The 25,576-nt window shown below is 41.9% G+C and overlaps 1 protein-coding gene and 1 non-coding gene across 2 annotated transcripts; both read left to right on the top strand.

The window, feature by feature from the left end:
- Nucleotides 1-16,141: 16,141 nt before the first annotated feature.
- On the top strand, nucleotides 16,142-16,214 carry TRNAR-CCU (transfer RNA arginine (anticodon CCU)). The gene has a single exon. It is a non-coding gene; the product is annotated as a tRNA-Arg (tRNA).
- Nucleotides 16,215-16,724: 510 nt separating this feature from the next.
- Nucleotides 16,725-20,505, top strand: FMC1 (formation of mitochondrial complex V assembly factor 1 homolog). Its single transcript, XM_047094690.1, has 2 exons — nucleotides 16,725-16,963; nucleotides 20,015-20,505. Exons 1-2 carry the CDS (start codon nucleotides 16,820-16,822, stop codon nucleotides 20,216-20,218), a joined length of 348 nt encoding a protein of 115 aa, XP_046950646.1. The 5' UTR covers nucleotides 16,725-16,819; the 3' UTR covers nucleotides 20,219-20,505.
- The last annotated feature ends 5,071 nt before the right edge of the window (nucleotides 20,506-25,576 follow it).

The raw sequence follows: 25,576 nt of genomic DNA on the forward strand, positions 1-25,576 counted from the left end.
TTCAATCTTAGAACTCTGGTAAAAGAGTGGGGAAAAGATGACATAGAAAGCAACATGTGAGAGAAATTCAACAGTTTGTCATTTATAAGCGAATATGTATATATGCATAGAAAATACAGAAAAGACATATACCCCAAAGTATAGAGTGATTATATGAGTGTTTTTTTCCTTTTACTTATGCATATTTTTGGTGCGTTATCATTAAGAGGAAGAATTTTTAAAAGGATGGTCCTCATGCATGGGGGAGAGCGTAGGCTGCAAATGCCCTCACTAAAAAACAATATTTTAAGACAGATACGCCAAAGCAGATTCTTGGCAGTAATAGCCCCTAAAGATATCTATCGTTATTCAACTACATTCACCTATGTTGTCACCATCTAGTATATTAACATATTTAAAGGTGTTATTGTAAGCAAGATATTTTTAAATCTGTAATTTCCCCGAGTTTCTTTGACCATGGAATTTTTTCCATGTAACTCCAATTAACATTAGGCATGTAAAGCACTTATTAGCACGGTGACGCGTAGCAAGTACTAGGTAAATGTTAGCTTTTATCATCATTCAACCTAGTTGTTTTATTACTATTTCTGTAGTTTGGAAAAGTTTCTAAGAAGATACTTGGCCCAAGGAGTTAGGGATTTCAGAATAACCTTTAGAGAGCCAACAAGTAATCCAGAAATGCTCCCAGCCTTCCAGAGTTGAACGAGGGCCAGGTGTCCAGAAGGGGTTTTTCAAAGGAGTATAGTGGAGTATGTGCAGCAGGAAGCACTTCTGACACTGTCCATGTAGGCAAGAAATTGTCTCAGGCCTGAGCTTTGCCACAGGAGAGTGGTTGGCTAGGAAACGGGTGCATGGAACAGTTCCTAGGGATGGAGTTCAAAGGCAAAGTGAACCAATTGGTGCTGGAGTTAGTTACTTTGCTTTTATAAGTTTATTCAAAGGGAGAAATGGATGGTACAAGGATTTCTGTACAGTGATGTAAACGATTGAAACAGTCTAATGCCATGTTAGGATTTGGTTAAGTAAACAAAAATAATACTAAGTAAAAAAAAAAATTAATAAGAAATGACCAAGATATCCAGGCATTAAGAAAGAGCAGACATAAATATAAATGCACACTGGCGCAGAAAAATAGAAAAACCAACACTCCCAAGTCCAGAGGCGTGGTGTGAGTGCTTGTTGTGTATCCTTTTACTTAAATGTATTTTCAACAAACGTGGATGATGTGAGAAAGGGCTTTTGTTGGTTTGTTTTTAAGAAACAAACAGGTGGGCTTGGTTGAAGAAAGAAACAAATGGGAAAGAGACTCTTCCCTGTCTCATCACTGGGAAAAGGGAAAAGACCTTATTTCTTCTACTCAGATCCTGCTAGAGCCCCAAATTGGCTCTGTTTTGGAGGGAAGGCACAATGAACTGCTTGATTTAAAATAAAAATTTTCTTTGGAAAAGATTATCCTTGTACTTGGTTAAAAAAAAAAAAAAGTACCAAGTACATGGGCATACAGAGTGCAAAGCGTGTCTTTCCTGGCTATAGTCCCTGTTTTCTTTCCTCAGAGCAACCACTGCTACGAATTTCTCCAGCTATAAGTATAAATATGTACCTGACTCTTTTAACATAAATTCAGCATACGCACTTTGCTGCACAGTACCTAGCATTTTTTCCAGTTGTCTCAGAGATCATTCCACATCAGTACATAGGGGTCTGTTCTGTTCTTTTTGACAGCTCACAGTCTTCCATACTTACGGTATCATCACGGTTTATTGTATTTATTTTTATTGATGAGCACTTAGATTACTATCACAAGGCAAACTGTAACATCCTGTGTATGTACATCACACGGAAGTTCGTTTTGGCGTGGGTAGTAATGACCTAACATCCTAGATTTGAAAGTCAGGGTCTGGAATCTCTGACGTTGCTTCTCATCCAAGTAAAGCTTTGAGAAATGCCTGGGAAAATCAATCTCTTGTTTAAAGGAATTTGGAAAATTGGAAATAAAAGCAGAAGAGGTGACTCTGGGTACACCAAGGGTGGAGTCACACGCGAGGGAGATCATGAGTTTCTTCAAAAGACAGCCCCCTCTGATGTGTCATGCGTGTCCTTGCCTCAAAAACGATGGCCCTTCCTCGTCAGTGTGTGCCTTGACATGGCTTGTTTTTTTCTGTCTGTATATTTACCTCTTCTGTGCCCTGTGTCTGTCCCTTTACCATTTCCCCGCTATCTTTTTTCTAGTAGGTGGCATAGCATGAAGGAAAACAGGCTGACATTAGATGGGTTCACGAGTCCCCGCTCTGAAGCTGTGATACTAATTCAGACAAGATGCTTACCTTTTAGCCTGTTAACTTATTTCTACAGTGATGATAGCAACGATGGGGTGTGTGGTTGAATTAAGAGACTGGCTATGGAAAGCACCTAGCATAGTGCCTAGCACATAAGAGCTAATTAATGGTGGCTACATTATTCTCTCTCTCTCTTCTGCCTTTTTTCTTCTTAAATTCATACTTCCTCTTGCTCTCCTAACTTCCCAAACTATAGAGGTGAAACCATAGTGGTTTTTTTTTTTTTAATCTTTCTTAAAAAAAAAAAAAAAAAAAAGCTTACAGTACAGGAGTGGATAAATATCAGAATTCTTTGATTGCAGATGTCAAACCCCTGGCTTAAAAAGTAACCAGAAACTTGTCTAAAAAGTAAAGTCTGTTAAACACAACAGTAAAGAGAATCTTTTGGTTCGTAGAACTGAGTTGTGTAGAGGTGAGCCTGGAGTAGGGGAAGCTTTATCCAGTGATTCGGCGTCCTCACCGTCTAGCCGTGTCTCTGCCCTGGCATTCGAAGTGCCAAGATTTCACAGATAGCCCTCTGACAGCCACAGGCTCTCCCTTCGTGGCCAAGTGGCCGCTGCACTTCCAAACTCCATGTGTGTGTCGTGTGTTGGTTTATTTTTGCCTTATTGTACCTCACGTGCAAAGCAGTGCGTTAATCACGTGCCTCCAATCATAGTACATGGTTCACCATCACTCAGTACAGCAACTCATTCCCTCATTTTATTATACATTCAGCTTCTCCTTCCTTCCTTAGTCCCCAGCGCCCTGTGTCTCATAGGTACCCTCTTGATATGTGCCCCTTGTTATGCATGTTCACTTCTAAAATAGTGCTATTTAGTGCGTGTACAAATTTCATTTGTACGAACGGTCTGGGCCTATACATTTTGCTCTTTCCTACTTTTCTCACTTTTCTTAAATTTGTCCATGTTGCTATGTGTACATCCTGTGTGTTGCTGCTTATCACCGCGTAGTATTCCATACTATGTATCAACCACGTTCTACATACCCGTTCCTCTGGAGGTGGATACCTAGGTTGCCTCTAATTCCCTGTTATTGCAGGAAAGGCTATAGGCCGTCTCCTGCCGATTGCCTGTTCATCTCCGCTTATTATTCGATTGCGTTGTATCCTTTTGTTATAGATAATACTCTCTTATCAGTTGTAGGTGTGCTTGATATTTTAGTCTGTGACCCCTCTTTCAACTTTGTGGAGGACATCCTGAATTGAACAGAAAATGTTAACTTGTAATAGTCAAATTGATCTATTTGTCTACATGTATGTTGAGGCGCTTGTTAGGAGATATTTCCCTATCCCTGTGTCACAAATATATCTTCCTGCTCTTTCTTCTATTAACTTTATAGTTTTAAATTTTCTCCGTAAAGGTATTGTTCATGTATTGATTTCTAGGTACTTTATAGTTGTCGCTTTTATGAGTGGTATATTCTTCTCCATTCGATACTCTCATGGTTTTTGTGGGTAACGAGGAACGCTGTTGATTTCTGAAAGTTGAGTTTGTGTCCAGCAACTTTGCTGAACTCTCCTATTCCAGTAACTCATCTGATTATTTTATTAGCTTTTCAATGAAGATGATCATATCATCTACAAAAAATGACAGGGCGCCTGGCTGGTTCACTTGAAGAGCATGCGACTCTTGATCTTGGGGTTGTGAATTCAAGCCCCATGTCGGGTGTCGAAATTACTGAAATCAATACATAACCTTTTCAAAATGACAGTTTAATCTCCCTTCCCAATTCTTTCACTTTCGTCTTATCTTAGAGCATTAGACTGGTCCTTTAATACTATTTAAACAGTAGTGTGAAAGTGACATCTTTGTTCCTTTGTTCCTTGTCTCAATTTTCTCAAGTGTGGTGTTTATTCTAGGTTGTTGGTATATAGATTTTAAGAAGTTAAGAAAGTTCTATTCCTAATTTTCTGGGACTGCTGATCATAAGTGTGAACTGGATTATAGCAAGTACATTCCCCCTAACCCTGATACATGATCAGCACTTCCAGAAAATTTCTGAGAAATGTATTCATAATTTTTTCATTCTTATAATCTTCATTTTCTTTGTTTTCCTCTTGCATTCTGTTTCATTTATACGCATCTTCTCCCTTGTCCTCCTTCAGTCTTGCCAGTTTTCTTCAGTCTTACTAATTTTTCAAGGAATCATGAATTTTATTGGGTGCACGTATGTTCGTTACGGTGATATCTCTTTAATCTATTTTTTCCACCAATATATAATGTCCCTCATTTTTCTTTATGATGTGTTTTGCCCTGATATCACAGTTATCTATATTCTGAATAATATCCCATTGTATGAATATATCACATTTTTAATTTATCCATTTATCAGTTGATAGACACGTAGGCTGTTTGTACATTTTGGATATTGCGAATAATGCTGCTGTGAACATTTAGGTACCATACTCCCCCACCCCACCCCTGATCCAAGTGGCATACGTTCCGAGGGGGATCCCCAGGGGATGCCTGAAACCGTGGATACTACTGAACCCTCTAGATCCTATGTGTTTTCCTATGCATACGTACTGATGATAAAGTTGAATTTGTAAATTAGGCACAGTAAGAGATTGTCAATAATAACTAAAAATAGAACAATTATAACAATATACTGTAATAAAAGTTATGTGAAGATGCTCTCTCTCAAAATATCGCACCGCCCTCGCCCTTCTTGTGGTGACGGGAGATGACCAAATGCCTGCATGATGAGACGAAGTGAGGTGAATGACGTAGGCAGTGTACATAGCATTAGACTACCCCTCACCTTCTGACTCTGTGTCCGAAGGCAGATCACCTGCTTCCAGCCCATGGTTGACCGTGGGTGACTGAAATTGCGGAGAAGGGGGACCACTGGACAGGTTTTTGAGTGGATGTATGTGTTCACTTGTCTCAGGTGTGTACCTAAGAGTATGGTAACTCGGCGTAACTTTTTGAGGAACCACAAAACTGTTTCCCACAGTAGCCGAAACATTTTGCACTCCGACTAGCAATATGTGAGAGCTTAAATTTCTCCGCATCCTTGCCAGCACTTGATATTTTCCGTTTGTTTGATGATAGCCATCCTGGTAGGTATGAAGTGGTACCTCATTCTTTTGATTTGCATCTCCCTAATGACTCACGGTGTTGAGTATCTTTTCATGTGCTTATTAAGCGGTTAGTATATTAGTATAATTATAGTATACAGCTTAGTACATTAAGTATAGAAGTACTTTTTCGAGGCGAGTTCCCAAAGAGACCGTGTGCTGTAAACTCTCTGAGGCCTTGCATGTCTGAACAGATTATCTTTGCATTCTCACATTTCAATGAGAGTTTAGCTGTATATAATATTCCAGGTTATTTTCCTTCATCACTTAGAAAACATAACTTGATTGCGTTTTGTCTCCAGTGTTTGTTAGAAACATCGATGTCAATCTAATTCTTTTTTGTGGACTAGCTGCTCCTTCTCTCTAGCTTTTAGAATTTCATTTTTGTCTTGAATGGTCTTAAATTTCACTAGAACGTGTCAAAGTTTTAGTTTTTCCATATTTACCCTGTGTGGTGCACCATGAGATCTTTGTATTGGAATCTTTTTTATGTTTAATTTTTGAAAGTTCTGTGGCGCCTGGGTGGCTCAGTCGGTTGAGTGACCGACTCTTGATTTCAGCTCAGGTCGTGATCTCATGGTTTGTGAGTTTGAGCCCTACATCGGGCTCTGTGCTGACAGTGTGGAGCCTGCTTGGGATTCTCTCTCTCTCCCGCTCTCTCTGTTCCTCCCCCACTTGTGATCTGTGCTCTCTCTCTCTCAAAATAAATAGACTTTAAAATTTTTTTTAAAAAAAGTTCTTAGGATTTCTGTAAATATTCCCTTTCCTAAATCTATTTCCTCTCTTTCTGGGACACATATCATACATATATTTACATCATATCACCATCATCATCATCATCATCATCTCTTTAATGTTCTCTCATATTTTCCATCTCCTTCCAGTACCTTCTGAGAAAATTCCTTGAGCTGATCTGGATCATTATTCATTTTTCAGCTATGTAGTCATTCTTGTTTTTATCCAATCTTTTGGCTTTATTCACCTATCACGTATTTCATACCCACTATTTCCATTTGGTTCTTATAGCTGCTTGTTTGTTATTACTGTTCTCCTATCTTAGTAAGGATCTTTACCGTGCTTCTTTTAAGTTCTTGTTTTGTCTTGTTCCATTCTGGCTTGTCTAGCATGATTCGTCCCAGTTATTGTCTCTTTTGTGGTGACTCTACTCCTCAAATATCTGATGATTTTCACTTGGGAGCTTGTTTTGTCCTGGGCTGATAAACAGCTTTTTTAGCTGGTGATGTATATACCAAGGGGAGGGGCCAAGCACCCTACCATGTGCTTTTAAGAAGTGGGTTGGGAACCTCAGGAGCATTTCCCAGAGCAAAGTCCCAGGTACCAGAGTCAGATTTTGACCCACACTGTGGGTCCAGTCACATGGGTCATTATTTTCTGCAAACTTGCTCACAGTGGCTTATTTCTGTATATTTGGTGATTTTTTAGTATATATCCCTGCACTTTATAACTTCAGCTCTGGGCATTCTTCCAAGCCTAGATTTTTATAAAGTATGTTCCTCTAAAGGGCATTTGAGTTTGCTTCTTCCAAGCTCCTAGGAACATTACCAACCCAGGACCACTTCAAACTAAATGTTAGCTTAGGGATTTCAGGGCCTCAGAGATAGGATGAATTTCAGCCACAAATGCATGTGAATGGTTATTGCTAGTAGTTAGGAACTTTAGAAGAAGGCTCTCCACCCTGCTACCCTACCCTGAGCTGAGATTAAAACAGAAGGGTCTCAGGGCTCCTGGCTGGCTCAGTCAGTAGAGCATGCTACTCTCTGACTTAGGTTGTGAGTTTGAGTCCCACATTGGATGTAGAGACTATTTAAACAATAAAATCTTAAACACACACACACACACACACACGCAGAAAAGTCTCTTCTTGGTGAAGTCAGGGATATTTTTTTCATTCCCACCAATGAGGCCAATGTTAGGGGTTCCATCATTTTGTAAGACTTTTTGATCTGACTCCCACCATGCTAGTCTGAGGCCTTTTTTCCCTTCTGTCTACAGTAAATTGAAATCCCGACTGTAGGCCACCAGGGATGAACAGATAGATATCTTCAGGGCAAATCAGTGCTCATTTTCCTGTTCCTCCTCCTTCCTCACCTCTGGCTACTGTGGCTCCCTTTGCTGTCAGCTCTGTCATGCTCTGAAAAAGTGTTTTTATGTGTTTGTTAAAATTTCACTCAGTGCTTAAGGCGTTTTATATTGAGAGATTTCTCTGCACGCCTAATCTTTCATAATGTCAAAAACAAAAGTCCTGTATGTATTTTGTATAAGCTCATTATCTATGTAAATATATAATATGCAAACATTAGTATTGAATATGAAATTATAATATATATGCTACTTAGTATTTAATTCTATATGAACTGTACATTCACATAAGCTAATTATCTATGTAAATATATAGTATGCAAACATTAATATTGAATATGAAATTATAATATATATGCTACTTAGTACTTAATTCTATATGAACTGTACATTCACAGTCCATTTCATAAGTCAGACTCTTGCAGATCACCTACAGCGCATCAGGTGTCCTGATGTAAGAACAGGAGTTCCATAAGGAGGAGGGGTTGACAATGGTGACTTCATTTACTAAAACGGGACTCTTTCTGTGTCAGTTTCACCAGAAACCCCAAAGGCTGAGAACAAAACCATAGGCGCCAATCTGTCCACATTCTAAAGGGAGGAGGAGCCAGATCACCTATGCACCCACCCTAAGAGGTTGTGAAATGGACCCCGGGAACCACTAGCTCAATACTGGGAAGGATTAGCTCGGCATCCACCTCAGGCTATGGAAGAGAATGTCAGAGGATTTCTTTGGAAGTAGCTGTCTGTATGCTGGACGTTTCCCCTTCTCCCCAAGCAGGGGAGGGTGGAGGGTGCTCCCTCTTTGCTTTGTGCCAAATGAGGGGGCGCTTCAAGAGGACCACCTGGGGAGTTTGATACAGCCTGCGGAGTTCCAGGAACAAAGGGACTGGTGTCTGACTTCTTCCTAAAGTCTGAAGACAAACTGTCGGCGGCTAGCTCCTTGAGAAGACAGAAGAGGAGAGAAGACTGCGCTCCAAATGGCTTGCACGCCCCAAGTTCCTGGGTTCCCGAAGGCTTGCTGTGCTTCTTGAGAGAGGCAGGCAGGTTTGGCCATTTCAAGAAGGAGTCCAGCCAAAGGGAACACCTGGAGGGAGGAGATGACATTAGTGGCAGGGAGGCTGCTGGAGACCGAGGGGCTGGGGCAGGCACCCTAAGGAACTAGAGACGGCATGGCCCACAGGGGGACGACAGGTGCGAGATCCCCAGTGATGGACGGAGACTCGAGAACCCGTGAGGAAGCGCCTGTGGGACAAGCAGCCATGGCTTCTCCTACTCCCAGGGGACACCGGCGCCAGCTTACAACTCAGCCACTCACGTGAGACTTACCCCCTCTCCTTCCCCTGCGGCCACACGAGAGCAGGCCCGGAACAGCCACGAGTTGGAAGAGGTCCTGTGTGAGAAATCAAAATGACGCTGACCGTGACCCCCGTTCTCCCTCAGATTTCCGGGCCGGGGAAGGGAAGAAGTTTTAAAATTAACTGACATTTGAAGTTTTGATCGATCACTCGATGAGACTTGTTGATAGCCAGAACAAGAGACTATTTCTGAAATGATGATGATGACAACTCTTTGGCCTGTTTGTTACTTTGCAGAGACTGGAAAAGCTGTAAATTTCATCCAGGCACACGGGAGACCAAACCATGACCTCAGGTTTGTCGGGGCATTCACGAGAAAACAAAGTTACTTTCTTTTTACACAAGTCTGGCTTGTTCCAGGAACAGGTTGCCTTTGAAGAGGTGACCAGCCGATCAGGGGGATGGAGACGAGATGTTGGCCAGGTCCTCCAGCCCTCGCGGCTCACTTTCCAGCCGACGGCAGTCTCACCTTGTCAGTGAGGAGTCTTATTGGGTAAAGTCTGGGGTTTTAATGTTTTACAGACTGGACTTTTTTTTTTTTTTTCCCAAACCAAAGAAAAACCGCCAATTGTCCTGTTATCTCTTGGAAGAGCTGCGTGAACTGCCGCCGATCTCATGCTGGAAAGGAAGCCTTCAGCCAGGAGGTCCGCAAGCAGCAGGGGTTGAGAGGGATACATCGCGGCTCTCTCTGCCTGCATCTACGGGTCAGCTTGCCTGTTAACAGTCACATTTGCTCCTGAGTATTATAACGTACTGAGCTGATATGCTACAGGATGTCATCAGTTAGGTTAATTGGATGAAAAGTAATACCTTTACATGGAAGAAACTATTACGTAATGCAAAATAGTCATGAAAATCCCGTACACCACAAAGAGACCGAGTGATTCGCTTGCTGCAAAGTATCTACCAGAGTTGCCAAACTTAAAAATGGCTATTTTTCGTTTACAGAAGTGTTTCTCAATTGCTCTCCTTTTCTGTGACGAGAGGAGGCTATCAGGAGTGTGCTGCCCATGAGGTCTGCAGTCTGTTTTTTGACAGCCCGCACTCATTCCCATATCCCTCTGTGTCATGCTGTCTCTGTGTCACAGGGACTGGACTTACGGGAACTACATCTCCCGAACTCCTTTGCCTTCCAGGTTCTGGATGTCACTTCTTTCTGCCAGGGTATTCATGTGAGATTTTTGTAGGTGGGAGGAGAAAGTGGTGTTATTTTTTTCTCTGGCAGCACCTTGCAAAGTGGGTAGGTCCCGGGAGAGCTGAAGCTCCGCCCCAGCCTCTAGGTGACCTGTCAGCCGGCGCGTCAGTACTCGGCTCAGCTCTGATGAGCAAAGGGGGCGCCCTGCATTCTTCTGACCTGGGTGACGGCAGCGACCTTCTAGTGACTGCTTAGAACTGCTGAACGTTAGTGGCAACTTCCCCAAACTCCGGCAGTCCTTCCCATAGTGCTGCGAGCATCCCAGTGCCCTGCACTCAGTTCCTGTTTGCTTGAACAGCCTGCAGTGGGTTCTCTCTTGGTGACTGACCCCTGATGGTCACAGCGCCTACCTAGCTGATATTGTGAGAGAAACGAACATGCCTAATGGGTCTCATTGAGTTAAAAGTAAGTTTTTAAAGTGATGAATGAGGCCCTGACTGCCTCTTTAAAAGAAATTCATGCTATGAAGAGAGAAATTTAAGAATCGATCTTGAGAAATATTTATCACTATGTGATTCTGTGGCCCCAAATAATGTGTTAAACCAACATTTTCAAAATATTGAAACGTATTGAATTGCATTGTTTTCAATAAAGGAAACAATAATCTTTCTTTACTGAGAGAAATTAGGACGTTTTTTACTGTTAATAAATAAAATAAAAATATTTTCCAAATATTGTATATTTCATTTTTTTAAAAGCATCCTTTTAATTCTGTTTTGTGCATAGTTTCAATGTACGTGCTACATTCATGCAGTAGTGCATGTGTATGGTTTAAAAGTAAATACAAAGAATTATGGGGGAGGCACAAGATTTTTACCACTATTGATACACCATCAAAAAAGTTTAGAGGGGTTGCCTGGCTGGCTCAGTCAGTAGAGCATGCGACTCTTGATCTCACAGTCGTGAGTTCAAGCCCCATGTTGGGTATAGGGTTTACTTACTTACATAAATGAATGAATGAATGAATGAATGAATAATAAAGTACTATCATTAAAAAATTAGAAATCAGTGCTTGGGACACACATCTAAAGTATCACAACTGATGGAAGCCAGCAGCTACACATATATATTCTCTCAGATATACCCTCTTTCATTGGTCCTGGCTCTTTCCCACCAACAATTTCCCCGGATTCCTGTGTGGCTGACTGGCTTGGCTACCCAGCTACAGTTGCAAAGTTAAGACTGAACGCTCTGGGTCTGTTCCCACAGTTTCACTGGCCACAGAAAACATCCTAGAATCCCTTCCTCCTTCACAGAGCTTGAAGGACCAGAATGGTATCCTCACAACGGTTGGGGAATGGAGGTTGGGTCTCTACTTAAAAGCATGGGCACTAGGGTGCCTGTGTGGCCCAGTTGGTTAGGTGGCTGACTCTTGATTTCACCTCAGGTCCCCATCTTGGGGTCATGAGCTCAAGCCCCATGTTGGGCTCCATGCTTAGCATGGAGCCTACTTTTAAAAAAGTATGGGCGGGGCGCCCGGGTGGCTCAGTCGGTTAAGCAGCCGACTTCGGCTCAGGTCATGATCTCACAGTCCATGAGTTCGAGCCCCGCGTCGGGCTCTGTGCTGACAGCTCAGAGCCTGGAGCCTGCTTCAGATTCTGTGTCTCCCTCTCTCTCTGACCCTCCCCCATTCATGCTTTGTCTCTCTCTGTCTCAAAAATAAACGTTAAAAAAAAAAATTTAAAAAAAAGTTTTAAAAAAAAAGTATGGGCACTGTCCCACCCCAACACATACACACACACAAGCTGACTATGCTTACACCATTTGCGTTTCTGCTCAAATGTCACCAAGCCAGTGAAGACATCCCTGAACACATTATAAAGCAGCAGGTCCCAAACCCCTGCCCCAGTTTTACTTTTCTCCATAGCACTCATCACCATTTGGTAAGTTTTGCTTTACCGGATTATTGTCTGTCTTCCCCTTTCTAGAACGGAAACTTCACTGAGTATCAAAGCTTTACCTACTCCGCTTGCTTTTGCTTCCTCAGCATTTGGAAGAGTGACTGACTCATGGCAGATGCTCACTAAAAATTCAAAGAATGATAAAATACTCGCTTTTCCCAGCCACCCTTGACCAAAACAGGGGGACATGACCCAGGCCATGCTCATCAGAAGTACTCACCCCAGAAAGGGACTCTTAGGAAAATACTTCATCCATTCCGGCACAAGTGAGAGCAGAGAAACCAGCCAAAACCAGTGTCCCGGAGCAGCAGCTTTGGTGCTGGCGCCCAGTCCCTGTCCATGGTCATTGTGTCTGCATTGTGAAGCTGTAGCAATTATGCCTGGTGGTGTTTTCACTGGATCAGATCTGGGGCAGGATAGTGGGTGAGGTTTCTGAGCCTGGTCTCTGGCCTTACTAGGAAATTCTGAAAATTATCCAGCATCTTTTTTTTTAATGTTTATTTATTTCTGAGACAGAGAGAGACAGAGCATGAACGGGGGAGCGGCAGAGAGAGAGAGAGAGAGAGACACAAAATCAGAAGCAGGTTCTGGGCTCTGAGCTCTCAGCACAGAGCCCGACGCAGGGCTCGAACTCGCAAACCATGAGGTCATGACCTGAGCCGAAGTCTGTCGCTCAACCGACTGAGCCTCCCAGGCGCCCCACCCAGCATCTTTTTAATAAAAATCCTTTTTCTGCTGTAACTTTAAAAATGATTTAATAGGCTTTGGAGTCAGATTGCCTGAGGCCAAATACCGGTTTTCCACAGACCAGTTAATAATGTTGGGGCGCCTGGGTGGCGCAGTCGGTTAAGCCTCCGACTTCAGCCAGGTCACGATCTCGCGGTCCGTGAGTTCGAGCCCCGCGTCAGGCTCTGGGCTGATGGCTCGGAGCCTGGAGCCTGTTTCCGATTCTGTGTCTCCCTCTCTCTCTGCCCCTCCCCCGTTCATGCTCTGTCTCTCTCTGTCCCAAAAATAAATAAACGTTGAAAAAAAAAAAAAGAAAAAAAAAAGAAAAAAAAATAATGTTGACTAACCCATGGAGCTATTCTGAGATTATTCCCACATTTCTAAGTGGGAAAAATCAGTACTACCTCATAGGATTGTGGCGAAGGTCAAATGGGACATTGCCTGCAAAGTCCTCCGGGACGCAGTTCACACATTTGCAACCCTAGGCTATGTAAGGCCAACAGAAGTGTTCTGTTTGGTAATTTATTGTTTTTAACTCGATTGCTAACGTTGAAAAGTCAGGGCACTGCATAAAAATGCTGGATTTACAACTACTGAAAAATCAGAAGCTCTGGCAACACTGGGTCCACGTGCCGACTTCACACCAATGAGACTGAGCCGAAAGCGTCCAGCTCCTTTGCGGGAAGTAGCCGCCCACCTGGCCTGATTTATTCTTGTGTTACCTGCCTGGTCTCTGCTGTAGGGTTTCGGGGTTGTAGCCCTGTAACTAGGAATAGAAAGATTTTCTAAAGCTGCAAAACCGAGAAATTTGGCTAAATCGTCTCTACAAACTTTTCCAGACTGATTCGGTGTTTTGTTGCTGCACAGTAATTCCAAAACTTAGTGGAATTATTCCCACACAACAGCCATCTTATCATCTTCGATGATTCTTCAGGTTAACTGGGTTTAGCAGGGCAAATCTCTGCTTCAGCTGACACTGGCAGAAACTGTGGACATCTGAACATTCGAGATGGCTTATTCACATAGTTGGCAATCGGTGCTGTCAGACGAGAGCTCACCTGGGTCTATCCCAGTAGCCCTCCTTGTGCCATGGGGTTTTCATAGCATGGTAGCTAGACAAGAAGCAGGAAGTGAAAGTTGCCGGTTTTAAGACCTGGTGTTCTACAGAAGTTCCAGAATGTCACTTCTGCTACATTCTATTGGTCAAAGGTAGTCACAAAGCCAGCTCAGATTCAAGAGAGGGAAGGGTACATGGGACAGGAAATAAGCTTCACCTCTTGATGTAGGGAGCAACATATGTATAAAAAGAGAAGACTGCTGGAGGGCCATCTTTGGAGACTAATGGCTACATATACATATACACAAACATTTCATGAGTATTCACCCTTTCCTAGTGTAAGAATGGCCTAGAGAAGAAGAGTCTCTTGGCCACGCAGTAAAAAGGAACTCACAATTAGTTATTGCCTGTATCACAACATATCAAGTTATTGAAGACCTACTTCCAAAACATTCTCCCAATTCCTCAGAGCTGGTTTAAATTCGCTACATTTTAGAAAGCTGGTTAAACAAATTTATATTGGTAAATAACAAAAATTCAGCCAAGTAAATTTGAAAGATCTAATCAACTTCGGAATCAGGCAGCATCCCCTCTAGCAAGTATAGGGGAGTTCCAAAGGGCTACAGAAAAGGAAAAGTTTTTAAAGGTAGAGAGTTGAAAAAAGGAAATTATTAGCTAAGAATCCATTGTTTTAGGCAAGGTTGCCCTCCTAAGGGGAACGGATGGGGTCTATCAGTAAATGTCTCAATGCTGACCAGGAAATTTCTGCATTGACTGGTTACAGGTTCCATTTGGGGGGGGGGGGGCTAGGTGTTAATTCTTGGTTTAGTGACTTTCGGGCTTAACTAAACGACACCATTTTTGGCCTGTGGTTTTTCTCTTTAACAAGATTCAGAGAAGAATAACTGATAGCATTCTCCCCAGCCCCTACTGCAGATGAGATGTGCCTTTTATTTTTATTTATTTAAATGAAATTTATTGTCAAATTGGTTTCCATACAACACCCAGTGCTCATCCCAAAAAATGCCCTCTTCAATACCCATCACCCACCCGCCCCACTCTCCCATCCCCCATCAGATGTGCCTTTTAAAATCAGATACTTGTGAATTATAGGTTGATAAATATTTTATGAATGCCACAGGGAGAAATTAATTCACTCATATGAAGTCATTCTAGTCTGGTTTCCTCTAAGGTCGATTCTGGAGGTGTCAGGATTCCAGCCAGAGTATGAACCTTAAAGTTACCTTAAAGTTGGCCACTGTTCTCCAGACAGGGACCTAGGAGGAGGGACCTATTAAGAGTGGGAAGTAGGAGTCTGCGCGGTTGCATCCTGATTCACGGGAAAGATAATGAAACGGAGACACAGGTAATCCACACGTAAAAGGAAAGATTAACATGTCATCTAGAGAATCTAGAGGAATGCACAGGTGAAATAAATCATTTTCGCTTTACCATACTGACCACAAAGGCCTAAAGCAGTGTCTGACCTAGACTTCTCAAGGAAACTGGAAGCCCGAAAGGTAAATATTAATACAAATGGCTAAACTTCAGGCGGAGAAAATAAGACAAAGGGAGGCGAGGAAGACAGAGAAGTTGAGATACCTGGCGCAGAAAGAGTGTGAGGAAACGACTAGTGACAGATGACGGTTACGATACAGGCAAGTCTCCGGGGCAATGGAGACCCACTGCGAGATTTTAAACGAGGAATTAAGGTCGCTGATAACTCAAGAAACCCAAGTTATACAATTAGACACAGAACCAGAAAAAGAACTACTAATTATTTCTAATTAACTAATTCCTAGCGAATTAAATAATAAATTCCCGCTGTCCTACGTTCATCTCTGACGGGGCAATTCAGAAGCTACACATTCACAACTCGCCAATGCCTCTGCGGAAACGGCCTCACCCCTACAACCGGAAACAGAAAGTGACCGCTGCGGACGCCACCTAACGGCGTGCTGGAGCCAAGCTAAGTGGGAAAGCCGCACCACCGGAAGGGGCCGGCCGTTTCCGGTAAAAATCCGACCCAGCCGCAACTCAGAGGGCGAGTCTCCGAGATTCGGCCAATGTGCCCCGAGCGCTCGGCTCTGCGACATCGTATGCCCGCTTTTGCGCAGGCGCGGGGTTACCGGGCAGGCAAACGCGTACGCAAAACCGTGCGCGCGCCCGTCCTCCGTCCGGCGCATCGGTGCTGATTCGAGGGTAAAGCCTTTGGAGCTGGAACGCGGACTCTTGTTCTCTGAACTACAACTCCCAGCATGCCTCACCCCTCATAGTGGTACTAGGTGTGGTTTTTCAGGATAGGTTAAAAGGAGACCTAAGTGACGATGACGTACCAAAGAGGAAAAAAAATTGAATACGTTGTTGGAGCGCCTCGCTCACAGAAGCCCCAGTGGCCTAATGGATAAGGCATTGGCCTCCTAAGCCAGGGATTGTGGGTTCGAGTCCCATCTGGGGTGGCGAGACTTTTGTTTTGAAAAGGATTTTGCTACTCTTAAAGAACTATACCGAAATATGCTAACTTAATTTTACCTTTTAAAAATGGGAAGTATACGTGTCGTTTTCCTAAGTGTTGGGCTACTGCTTGAGAGAATAAGCATATTCCATTTCCTTCTTCTGAGCCACCACAGTGCCGTAAGATTTCTGGAAAGTCAGTGCTCTGAATTCTGATATCCCCTCTGGGTGTCTTTCGTGTTCTAGTTCAAATCAACATCCATTCCCACCAGGCCCACTTATTCTCGAGACTCCGCGGTCAGTTAATGACGTCTTAAATGACGCAGTCACCAAAGACCCTCCTTTCCTCTAGCCCGGCCTTTCTCGGTGTTTCTTAAGGAACTTTGAGTCAGTTACACTCGGCTTTCGTTTGCTTCTGTCTTAACTCCTGAGGGCGCCTCTCCGCGTTTGATTAGTAAAGCTGTGCGGAGAAGGGAAGTGAGACATTCCACTACTCGGCGATCGAAGGGGGGACCCGGCAGTGTGGGTCCGACCGTACCATTAAGCAGCTGGGCGGGGGTGAGGGAGTTAGAGGGGCGTAGGGCGCCATTGGGCACCACGCTCCGAGGACATGAAAATGGCGGCCTTAGGGTCGCCGGCACGCACTTTACGAGGCCTTCTACGGGAGTTGCGCTACATGAACGCGGCCACTGGCCGACCCTATCGCGACACTGCAGCCTATAGGTACCTCGTGAAGGCTTTCCGTGCGCATCGGGTACGGAAGCCCGTGTCCGGGTGCTCCAGCGGCCGTTCCCTGAGGAAGGAAGGGGGAAGGGGGTGAGATCTAGCTGGGGGGTAGGGAGCGTCTGGCCTCAGCCCCTGCATTTCTGAAACCGACCCTCCCACCCAGCCCTGGTTCTGGCCAAGCTTACCCAGGCCCTAGTCCTTGGTCTATGGCCTAAGCCCGGGGACTAACCAAGGAGCGGGGATTTCATTGGCTGGTCTTTTGCAGGTGCAGAGGACAAAGTCAGAGCCTTGGGAAGTGGAGGGGATGGGGCGGGGGTTGGTAAAGGAGAGATGCACTTGATGGAGAGTGTAGGGTCACTAGCCGCAGCCATCTATCAACCACTCTCCTCATCCTTCCCATGGTAGTTATTCTAAAAACCATTTTTTTGAGGCGGAAAATAACTGTAATAAGATGAGGAATATTAAGAATTTGGCAGGAACCGTGTTTCACTTATGTTGTATTTCATTCCCCATTTAAAGGAAATTGGTGCCTGTGGAGCTGAACTAGAGAGATCTGTAATGACATTGCGCTATCACAACATTAATGTGATATCTGACCAGATATATTTTTTCCTTCTGTAGCAGATAAATATGAACATATGGGAAGCTATCCTTGGGAAATTCCTTTGTGAACTCCACACTCCATATTCCCGTTAGGCAAGATCGGGTGAAGATGTTTTATTTTTCAAATGGGGCAACTGAGGCTCAGGGACCCCGTGCAAGGACTTGTATAGGAACAACTAGAAGTTAAATTCCCAAATAATCGGTCTTCCATTTAATAGCTGTCTTTAGAGTTACGGATTGGGCTTTGAAGGAAGTTGCAAGCTATCTCCAAAATAGTACGTTGGAGAGTCATCTTGGGCTTTAGGGTAGGAAACTGTCTTTTGAGCAATGTGGGAAAAGGGAGAACCAGGATCCTGTTGAATCTTTAAGCTATGGAAGTTAGAATGCATTATGTTAGAACTAAAATGCAAACATTTTTACCTTTTTATCAAGATATATATATATATCAAGATATATATATATCAAGATATATATATATATCAAGATATATATATATCAAGATTATATATATATATATCAAGATTATATATATATAATTTTATCAAAGTAAGCTCTATACCAACGTGGGGCTAAAATTCAAAAACTTTTTAAAGGCCACAGTGTTAGGGACTTCTAGGAACTTGGCTAAAATGATGAATCAGATGCACACGGGTCCTGTCTTTTAAGAAGTTTACGAAGAACCCTACAAGAAAGCACTTGGAATAAGAAAGTGCTAAGAGCATAAACAACAGGAGGTCCTTGTATAAAGAAGGATTTCAGGAGGAAACTAAGTAGGGACCTGATGTGTAAATTGGAGTTTGCAAGCAAATGGGGGTTGGGGAAGATGAGGTCCAGGTCGAGAAGCTGCACAACTGAAAAGCCCAGAGGTGAGAACAGACATTTGAGACTGGTTGAAGCTTAAGGTGTGGTAGGTGAAGTAGAAGTTCTGGTAGGCAGGAACTTATTAAACTTCATTGTAAATGTAATGGAAGGTCATTCTAAGATTTTTAAGATGACATGATTATAGCTGTACCACCTTATGGGGGCATTATTGCTCTTGAGAGGCTCTCAAATTTTGTGTAAATTCATGTTACAAGTTTCAGAAACACAGCAAGGATATGAGGAATGGTTTGTTTCCTGCTGGCTCAGAGCTAGCTCAATAACCCATTTTCTATGCCCATTTTCTCCATCCTTTCCCTTAACTGAAGGGGTTCAGTTAGGGAGGAACCTCTGCCTTCTCCTCTGAGAAAAAAAAAATTTTTTTTTTTTTTCCATTTGATTTCATTTGGTCTCTTGTGATTCATATACTGTTTATATATTGCTGACCCTTCTGTCCTGACTCATGATTCAGGCTTAGCTGAATCATGGCCTACACTAACAGAATTCTTGTTTCCAATCTTTATCAGTTTTGGTGTTTATTATAGAAATGGATGTTAACCTTTTTTAAAAGTTTGACATTGGTGTTGTTCATTCACAGATTTTTACTTATAAAAAGTTAACTGATTAAAGCAGATAGTTCTTTTTTTGAGCAGCTTATGAGTGTTATTTTCACATATGTGATCTGCAGATCTTTTTTTGTATGTGTGATGTGCAGATCTTAAACCACACTTTCTGGTTTTCAGATTCCAACTCTACATATTCAAGTAAAGAAAGGTCAAAGGGGTTTACATAGGCAGTAGTACACAGAGGTTAATCTACATTTAGAGAAACACAGGGCTCCTTAAGTATTTTAAGCTATGTACACATCTCTGTCTCACCTTTTCTTCCTTTTCTCACAACTTCAGAACGCAAAGTTAGTCAAATAAAGGACAGTGTACTAAATCTGGGAATTAATTGTGATGAAGAAAAAACAAGTTTGGAATTATTGGCGACTTGTGAATGGATATCATTTCTAGCTACTTAACAGTTATCAGAATATGGGTTTTTCAGATGGATAAGTAAATTATAATGAATAGATGCATATTAATTTTATATATAAAGGCTTCATTTTGTTACCTTGAGGACAAAGCTATTATTTTTCAGACAAAATGGTTTTACTTTTCATTGAAATGATAATCATATACCACCTTGACCAAAGTCAGAAATATAAAAATCAGACTCATTTGTTTGAAGGGGAGAAAGTTCTATACACCTTAGGCGACATTAATGATTATAGTTTCCTATCTCTGCCAGTAACCAACTATTGAGCCCCTCTGGGCTTTTAGTTTCCTCATTTGTAAAACAAGAGTGTTGAAATGACTTTTTCAGTTATTAAAATATGAGGACACTCAATGAAACTCCTCTGTGAAACTCCTTGTAAACTTCCTCTTCAGTTAATTAGAGGTCAGGTTCCCTAATCAACAGAGTGTCTCTACATATGTAATTAGTATATACATATGCATGTTTATATTTCCTCTGTGCAGTTTACTTCCATTCTAGAGAATGCTTATTAGATCTCTCTGGCTCTGTATCTGTAGCTGGGCTGTTAATAAAGTATGTGACCTTGCTGCTTCTCCAGGTTACCAGTGAGAAGTTGTGCAGAGCCCAACATGAGCTTCATTTCCAAGCTGCCACCTATCTCTGCCTCCTACGCAGCATTCGAGAACACGTGACCCTTCATCAGGAATTTCATGGCAAGGGTGAGCGCTCAGTGGAGGAGTCTGCTGGCTTGGTGGGTCTCAAGTTGCCCCAGCAACCTGGAGGGAAGGGCTGGGAGCCATGAGAATGGAGAGATGCCTTGGATGCTGCCTTCATACAAGAACTTAATCATTTCTATGTATTTATCATTAAATTTGTTTCTAAGTTTAGGGTTTTTCTCTAATTTTGTCAACTGAGTGTTTCTTAGGTTTTATTCTTACTCAGTGAATTTACCGAACTTCTTACATTAGGCTGATTGATGCTCTTCATTTTTTTAAAACTTTATTATTTTTATTTTTAAAGTATACAAACCTATTGTGTTAAGTAACTCAAATGGTATAGAATATAAAATAAAAGCTTCCTTTTCTTTTCCCTTGTCCCTCCCTTCTCCCATCCCTGTTAACTGGTGAGAAATGTTGCTAACAGTTTGGTGTGTGTCTTTCCAGCTATTTCCTGTCCTCATACAAGCATACAATTATATTTATGCATGCCCGCACATGTGCACACACACGCACACTTTAGTACAAAACACAAAAATATGATGTGTGTTAAGTTCCTGACAGGAAACAGGTGGCATACTCAATTAAATAGGGTTGCTGAGGAGAGTTAATGAAGGGGTAAAGATGCAATGCTCCTAGAGGCTAGCAACATAGGCTGAGTTGACCCTTAGGTGTAGGAATATGACCACCACTCAACTGCAGGCTGCAGAGAGGAAGTCCAGGGAGAGGGAGATGGAATGAGCATAGTGACTTATGCCTTCTATTCTGTCAAATTGTTATTCATCTTGAATTCTCTATCAGGGTAAAGGGCTCCCAACCACACACTTGGCTGACCGAGTAAACTACCTGGGCTTCATTCTGTATTCCTGACTCTTCTTAGTCTCCATATCTAGTCAATCAGCAGTTTTTGCTTCTGCAATGGCTCTGACATCCCACCCCCTCACCCCCCCACCGGCCGCCCTGTCTCTTCATTGCCTCTCTTCTTGTTCAAGCACTAACAGTCTTTTGTCTGAACTACTAGTCTCCTAAATGGTCTTTTTGCTTCTAACATTCTTGAATAGAAATTACTCTTTCTGTGAACTACCAGTGGTTATCTGTGACCACTTTGTGGCCTAGGTTGGTTTCTTGTAGGCACGTCTTACAGCTTCTTTTTCCCTGGACTCAAGCTCCTGAAGAGTAAGGGCCAGTCTCATGCATCTTTGTAGGCTCCAAAGCACCATCCATGGTGACTTACACGTAGCATTATTCCATATTCTGAATACATAGCTCAGTACTACTTGCTAGGAGTACAATCTGAACAGAACTATTCATAAAGCATTCCAAACACCACCTCTTCTAAGAGATCAACATAAAAACAATAGTATTAAGAGGTCAAACAAGCATTTATTCAATTAACAGATCAAAAAACTGGAAAAATTTAACACACTTTGTTTCCCATTTTATTTCATGAGCATGAGTGTATTATTATTTTAATGTTTATTTTTGAGATAGAAAGTATGAGTGGGGGAGGGGCAGAGAGAGAGAGGGAGGGAGAGAATCTGCAGCAGGCTCCATGCTGTCAGCCCAATGTCCGATGCGGGGCTTAAACCCACAAACTGCAAGATCATGACCAGAGCTGAAGTCAGAGTCTCAACTACTGAGCCGCCCAGGCGCACCAGGTATGAGTACATTATCTGAAGATGTCTTACTTTTATAAAATAAAGAAAGCAAAAGGACTAGGGTATGTTGATGTTTTGATTTCCTTTGTTGTTACGATATCATATATACAATAAAGTTTGGGGTGCCTGGGTGGCTCAGTTGAGCATCCGACTTCGGCTCAGGTCATGATCTCACAGCTGTTGAGTTCGAGCCCCACGTCAGGCTCTCTGCTGACAGCTCAGACCTGGAGTCTGCTTTGGATTCTGTGTCTCCCTCTTTCTCTGCCCCTCTCCTGCTTGTGTTCTCTCTAAATAAATAAACATTAAAGTTATAAAAAAAATAAAGTTTGAGGCAGAATTGCCTAACCAGGGTAAGATATTTATTATGGATTTGAAGTGATAGAGATAGGTTTTAACCCACTTTTGTAATTCACCAGCTGTGTTATCTTGGGCAGATTAGTTGACCTGAGTTTGTTCCCTCTTTTGTAAAATGGGAATGCCAACAAGGTGGTTGTATGTAATAAATACATAAAATACTTGCACAGTAAATAAGGAGTACTTGACAAAAAGAAAATCTTACTATTTTAATCATTTGACTATACTTTCCTTCTTTTATCATGAACCCTTCTCTAAACCCCATTGCCACCTATCTTCTGGATTATAGACAGGGTTTTTTTTACTTTGATTTGCTCAGGCAAATCTTTTTTAAATAGATTTTTAAGATTTTATTTTTAAGTATTCTCCATGTCCAACATGGGACTCAAACTCACAACCCTGAGATCAAGAGCTGCACGCTCTTCTGACTGAGCCAGCCAGGTGCCCCTGCTCAGGCCATTTCTATCCATGTATGTTCAAACCTGTACCTTTTACTAATGGTCTTACCAACAGGAATTAGTTGAACTCAGTTTTAGAAATAGAAGGAAATGATTTTGGACCACAAGCTATTCAACTTTCTATCTTGGGAGTTCCAAGAACTGAGGTTTTTGCACTGTGTTAATTTGCTGCTCTAGTGTTTGATGTGCTACATGCTTTGTCACATTCCTTTACTTTGCTGTCTCTTTTACCCTCGCTCCTTTATTTTCAACTGCTTCCTCTCACTGAATTATATAGTAGCATTTAAATATGTTCCAGGCTCTTTCATCTAAAAACATACTCAACCTCTTACACAAATGCCTTTTCAGTTACTACCTCTTCATTTAAAATATGAAATAAGCTGTATTGAAGTATAATATAATAAATATATCCATTTTAAGTGTGCAGGCCAATGAATAATGACAAGTGAATACATCTGTGTAAGAACCACCCCATGAAATTTAAAGAACCTTTCTGTAACCCCCAAAAGTTGCCCTGTGCCCCTCTGAAGTCAATCCAGTTCCCTTTCCCCACACCTCCCAGGCAACCACGGACTTGCCTGCTGTCAGCAGAAATTAGTTTGGCCTGCTCAGGGATTTAATCCAAATGCAGTCATATAGTATGCACTCTTTTGAGTAGCATACTGATTTTGAGGTTAATAATCCATGTTGCATGTGTCCATTTGCTGCATTTTTCACTGCCCAATTATCCTCAATCCACTGTAGTCTGGTTTCTGCCCCTCTACCAGAACTGCCTTGCAAGCTTACAAATGACCTTCAGGTCACTAAACTCAGTGGATCATTCCTTATCTTGTTTGATCTCTAGGGAGCATATTTTTTCTTAAGTAAACTCTCAACAGGGGTCATGAATTCATGACCCTGAGACGAAGATTCCCATGTTCTACTGACTGAGCCAGCCATGTGCCCCTCTAGGAAGCATTTGACACTATTCACCATTATTTTCTCATGGCTTCGAGGACCTCACATTCTTGTTTTCTTCTCTTGCTCTAGCCATTTGTCTTCAGTTTCGTCTTCTGCATATCCCTTATATATGTTGATGTTCCTCAGGTTCAAATCTAGGTTGTTACCTCAAACTTGGTATGTTTTCCCTGGCTTCAATTATCATCAACAGGCTAACTCCAGCCAAGCCCTGCTGTAAACCTGTATGTCCAGCTGCTTCACAGACAACACTACTTAGATGATTCAAAGGCATCTTAAATTCAGTGCATTCAAAATAGAACTTCATCATCTTCCCCTATAAATCTCTCTGCCACTGCCACTTGTGCCAGTTGCTCAAGCCAGAAAATGGGAGTCATTCTTGATTGCTTCTGCTCCTTCATACCCTCAGTTAAATCACCACTGAGTTAATTAGATTCTACCTCCTAAGAATCTCTTGAATCTCTAATACTCTAGGTCCAGACTTTGTACCTCTTGTATCTCTTTCCAGAACCACTTTTGTCCCTTATAAATGTGGCACATAAAGACACATATTTGGCTTCAGGGCATTTGCCAGTTTTGTAGTAACAGCTTCAGTATTAAAACTGAGCTGTAGTTTTGGTGGGTTTGTAGGGTTAGGGATGCAAAAGGCAAAGTCTAGGGCCCTTCAAGGTAGGCACTCTAAAAATCCACATCCACTTGCATCTAGAATCCTCAAGTTCACCCTAAAGGATGAACTGTAAGCAAAAAGTCCTTGCTAGGTTTTCAGCCCAGAGTTTTGTCATTTTGGTGGTCAAGAGGAATTGAGACCTTGAACTTGTATTATGGTGGTCCTTGACTAGTAAGTTCTTCAGTGACCGACAGAGAAAAATAAAAATCTTCTCTGGAGGAAGATATTAGATCTTAGGCAAGGGGCCCCTGGGTGGCTCAGTCGGTTAAGTGTCCGACTTCAGCTAGGGTCATGATCTCACAGTCCATGAGTTCGAGCCCTGCGTCAGGGTCTGTGCTGACAGCTCAGAGCCTGGAGCCTGCTTAGGATTCTGTGTCTCCCTGTCTCTCTGACCCTCCCCTGTTCATGCTCTGTCTCAAGAAAATAAACGTTAAAAAAAATTTTTTTTTTAGATCTTACTTAGGCTTATACTATTCCCATACATATTTTTTCAGATACATGTTCAGCACATAAAGATAACCAGACACACAAGAAAACAAGACTCCAAAAGTGAAAAACAGCAGAAATAATAGACAACAGAAACAAAACTACAAAAAACTTCAGATAATTAGATTTAGTAAACTCAGATTACAAAACAATTATGTTCACTAAGTTCAAAGAATAGCCAGGCTTGAAAATTTTATCAAGGAACCAGAAACTATTTAAAAAAAAAAAAAAAAAAAAAGACACAGAAGACTTGAGAAAGAACTCAATAAAAACTATAGAACTGAAAAAAATAATTCAATTTATGGATTTAGCAGCAGGCTAGATTCAGCTGAAAGGAGACTAGTGAACTATAAAATTTGTCAGAAAACAAAAGTACCAGAAGGCAGCTTGTCAAGACAAGGTAGAAAATGCAGAGTAAAGAAATCTAGACAATACATTGAAAATTGTCTAATAAACACTTATTTGGAGGTCTAGAAATTGATGAGTGAGAAACAGTATTTAAGAACAGCTAAACACTTCTTGGAATTGACAAAAGACAAGTTTACAGATTCTAAAAGCTCAATGAATCCTAAAAGCAGGAAAAAAATATATATATATATATATCTCCACACCCAGAGACATTATAGTAAAATTGCAGAAAACCAAGAGCAAAAAGAACAAAATTTTAAAGCAGCCAACTATCTGCAAAGGAGTAACAGGCTGAAAACTGACTTCACAGGAGCAAAGTTAAGCAGAAAGATGGTGTGCACATGTTGAAGAAACTTCAAACCTAGAATTCTATACCCAATAAAAATACCCATCTAGAATTAAGAAAAGCAAAAGAGCAAGCTTTTAAGGCAAAAAACGGGACAGTTCCCCATGAGC

Source organism: Lynx rufus, unplaced genomic scaffold, assembly GCF_022079265.1.
Source record: "Lynx rufus isolate CCGP_SWC_20201006 ecotype Redwood Valley unplaced genomic scaffold, mLynRuf1.p SCAF_4, whole genome shotgun sequence".
Classification (NCBI taxonomy): Eukaryota; Metazoa; Chordata; class Mammalia; order Carnivora; family Felidae; genus Lynx; species Lynx rufus.

What these genes read in the sequence shown, in the direction of transcription:
- FMC1 (XM_047094690.1), top strand. Translation starts at nt 16,820, where the DNA reads ATGAAAATGGCGGCCTTAGGGTCGCCGGCACGCACTTTACGAGGCCTT. An exon ending in AGGCTTTCCGTGCGCATCGG is followed by an intron (nt 16,964 to 20,014) that starts GTACGGAAGCCC and finishes CTGCTTCTCCAG; the next exon opens with GTTACCAGTGAGAAGTTGTG.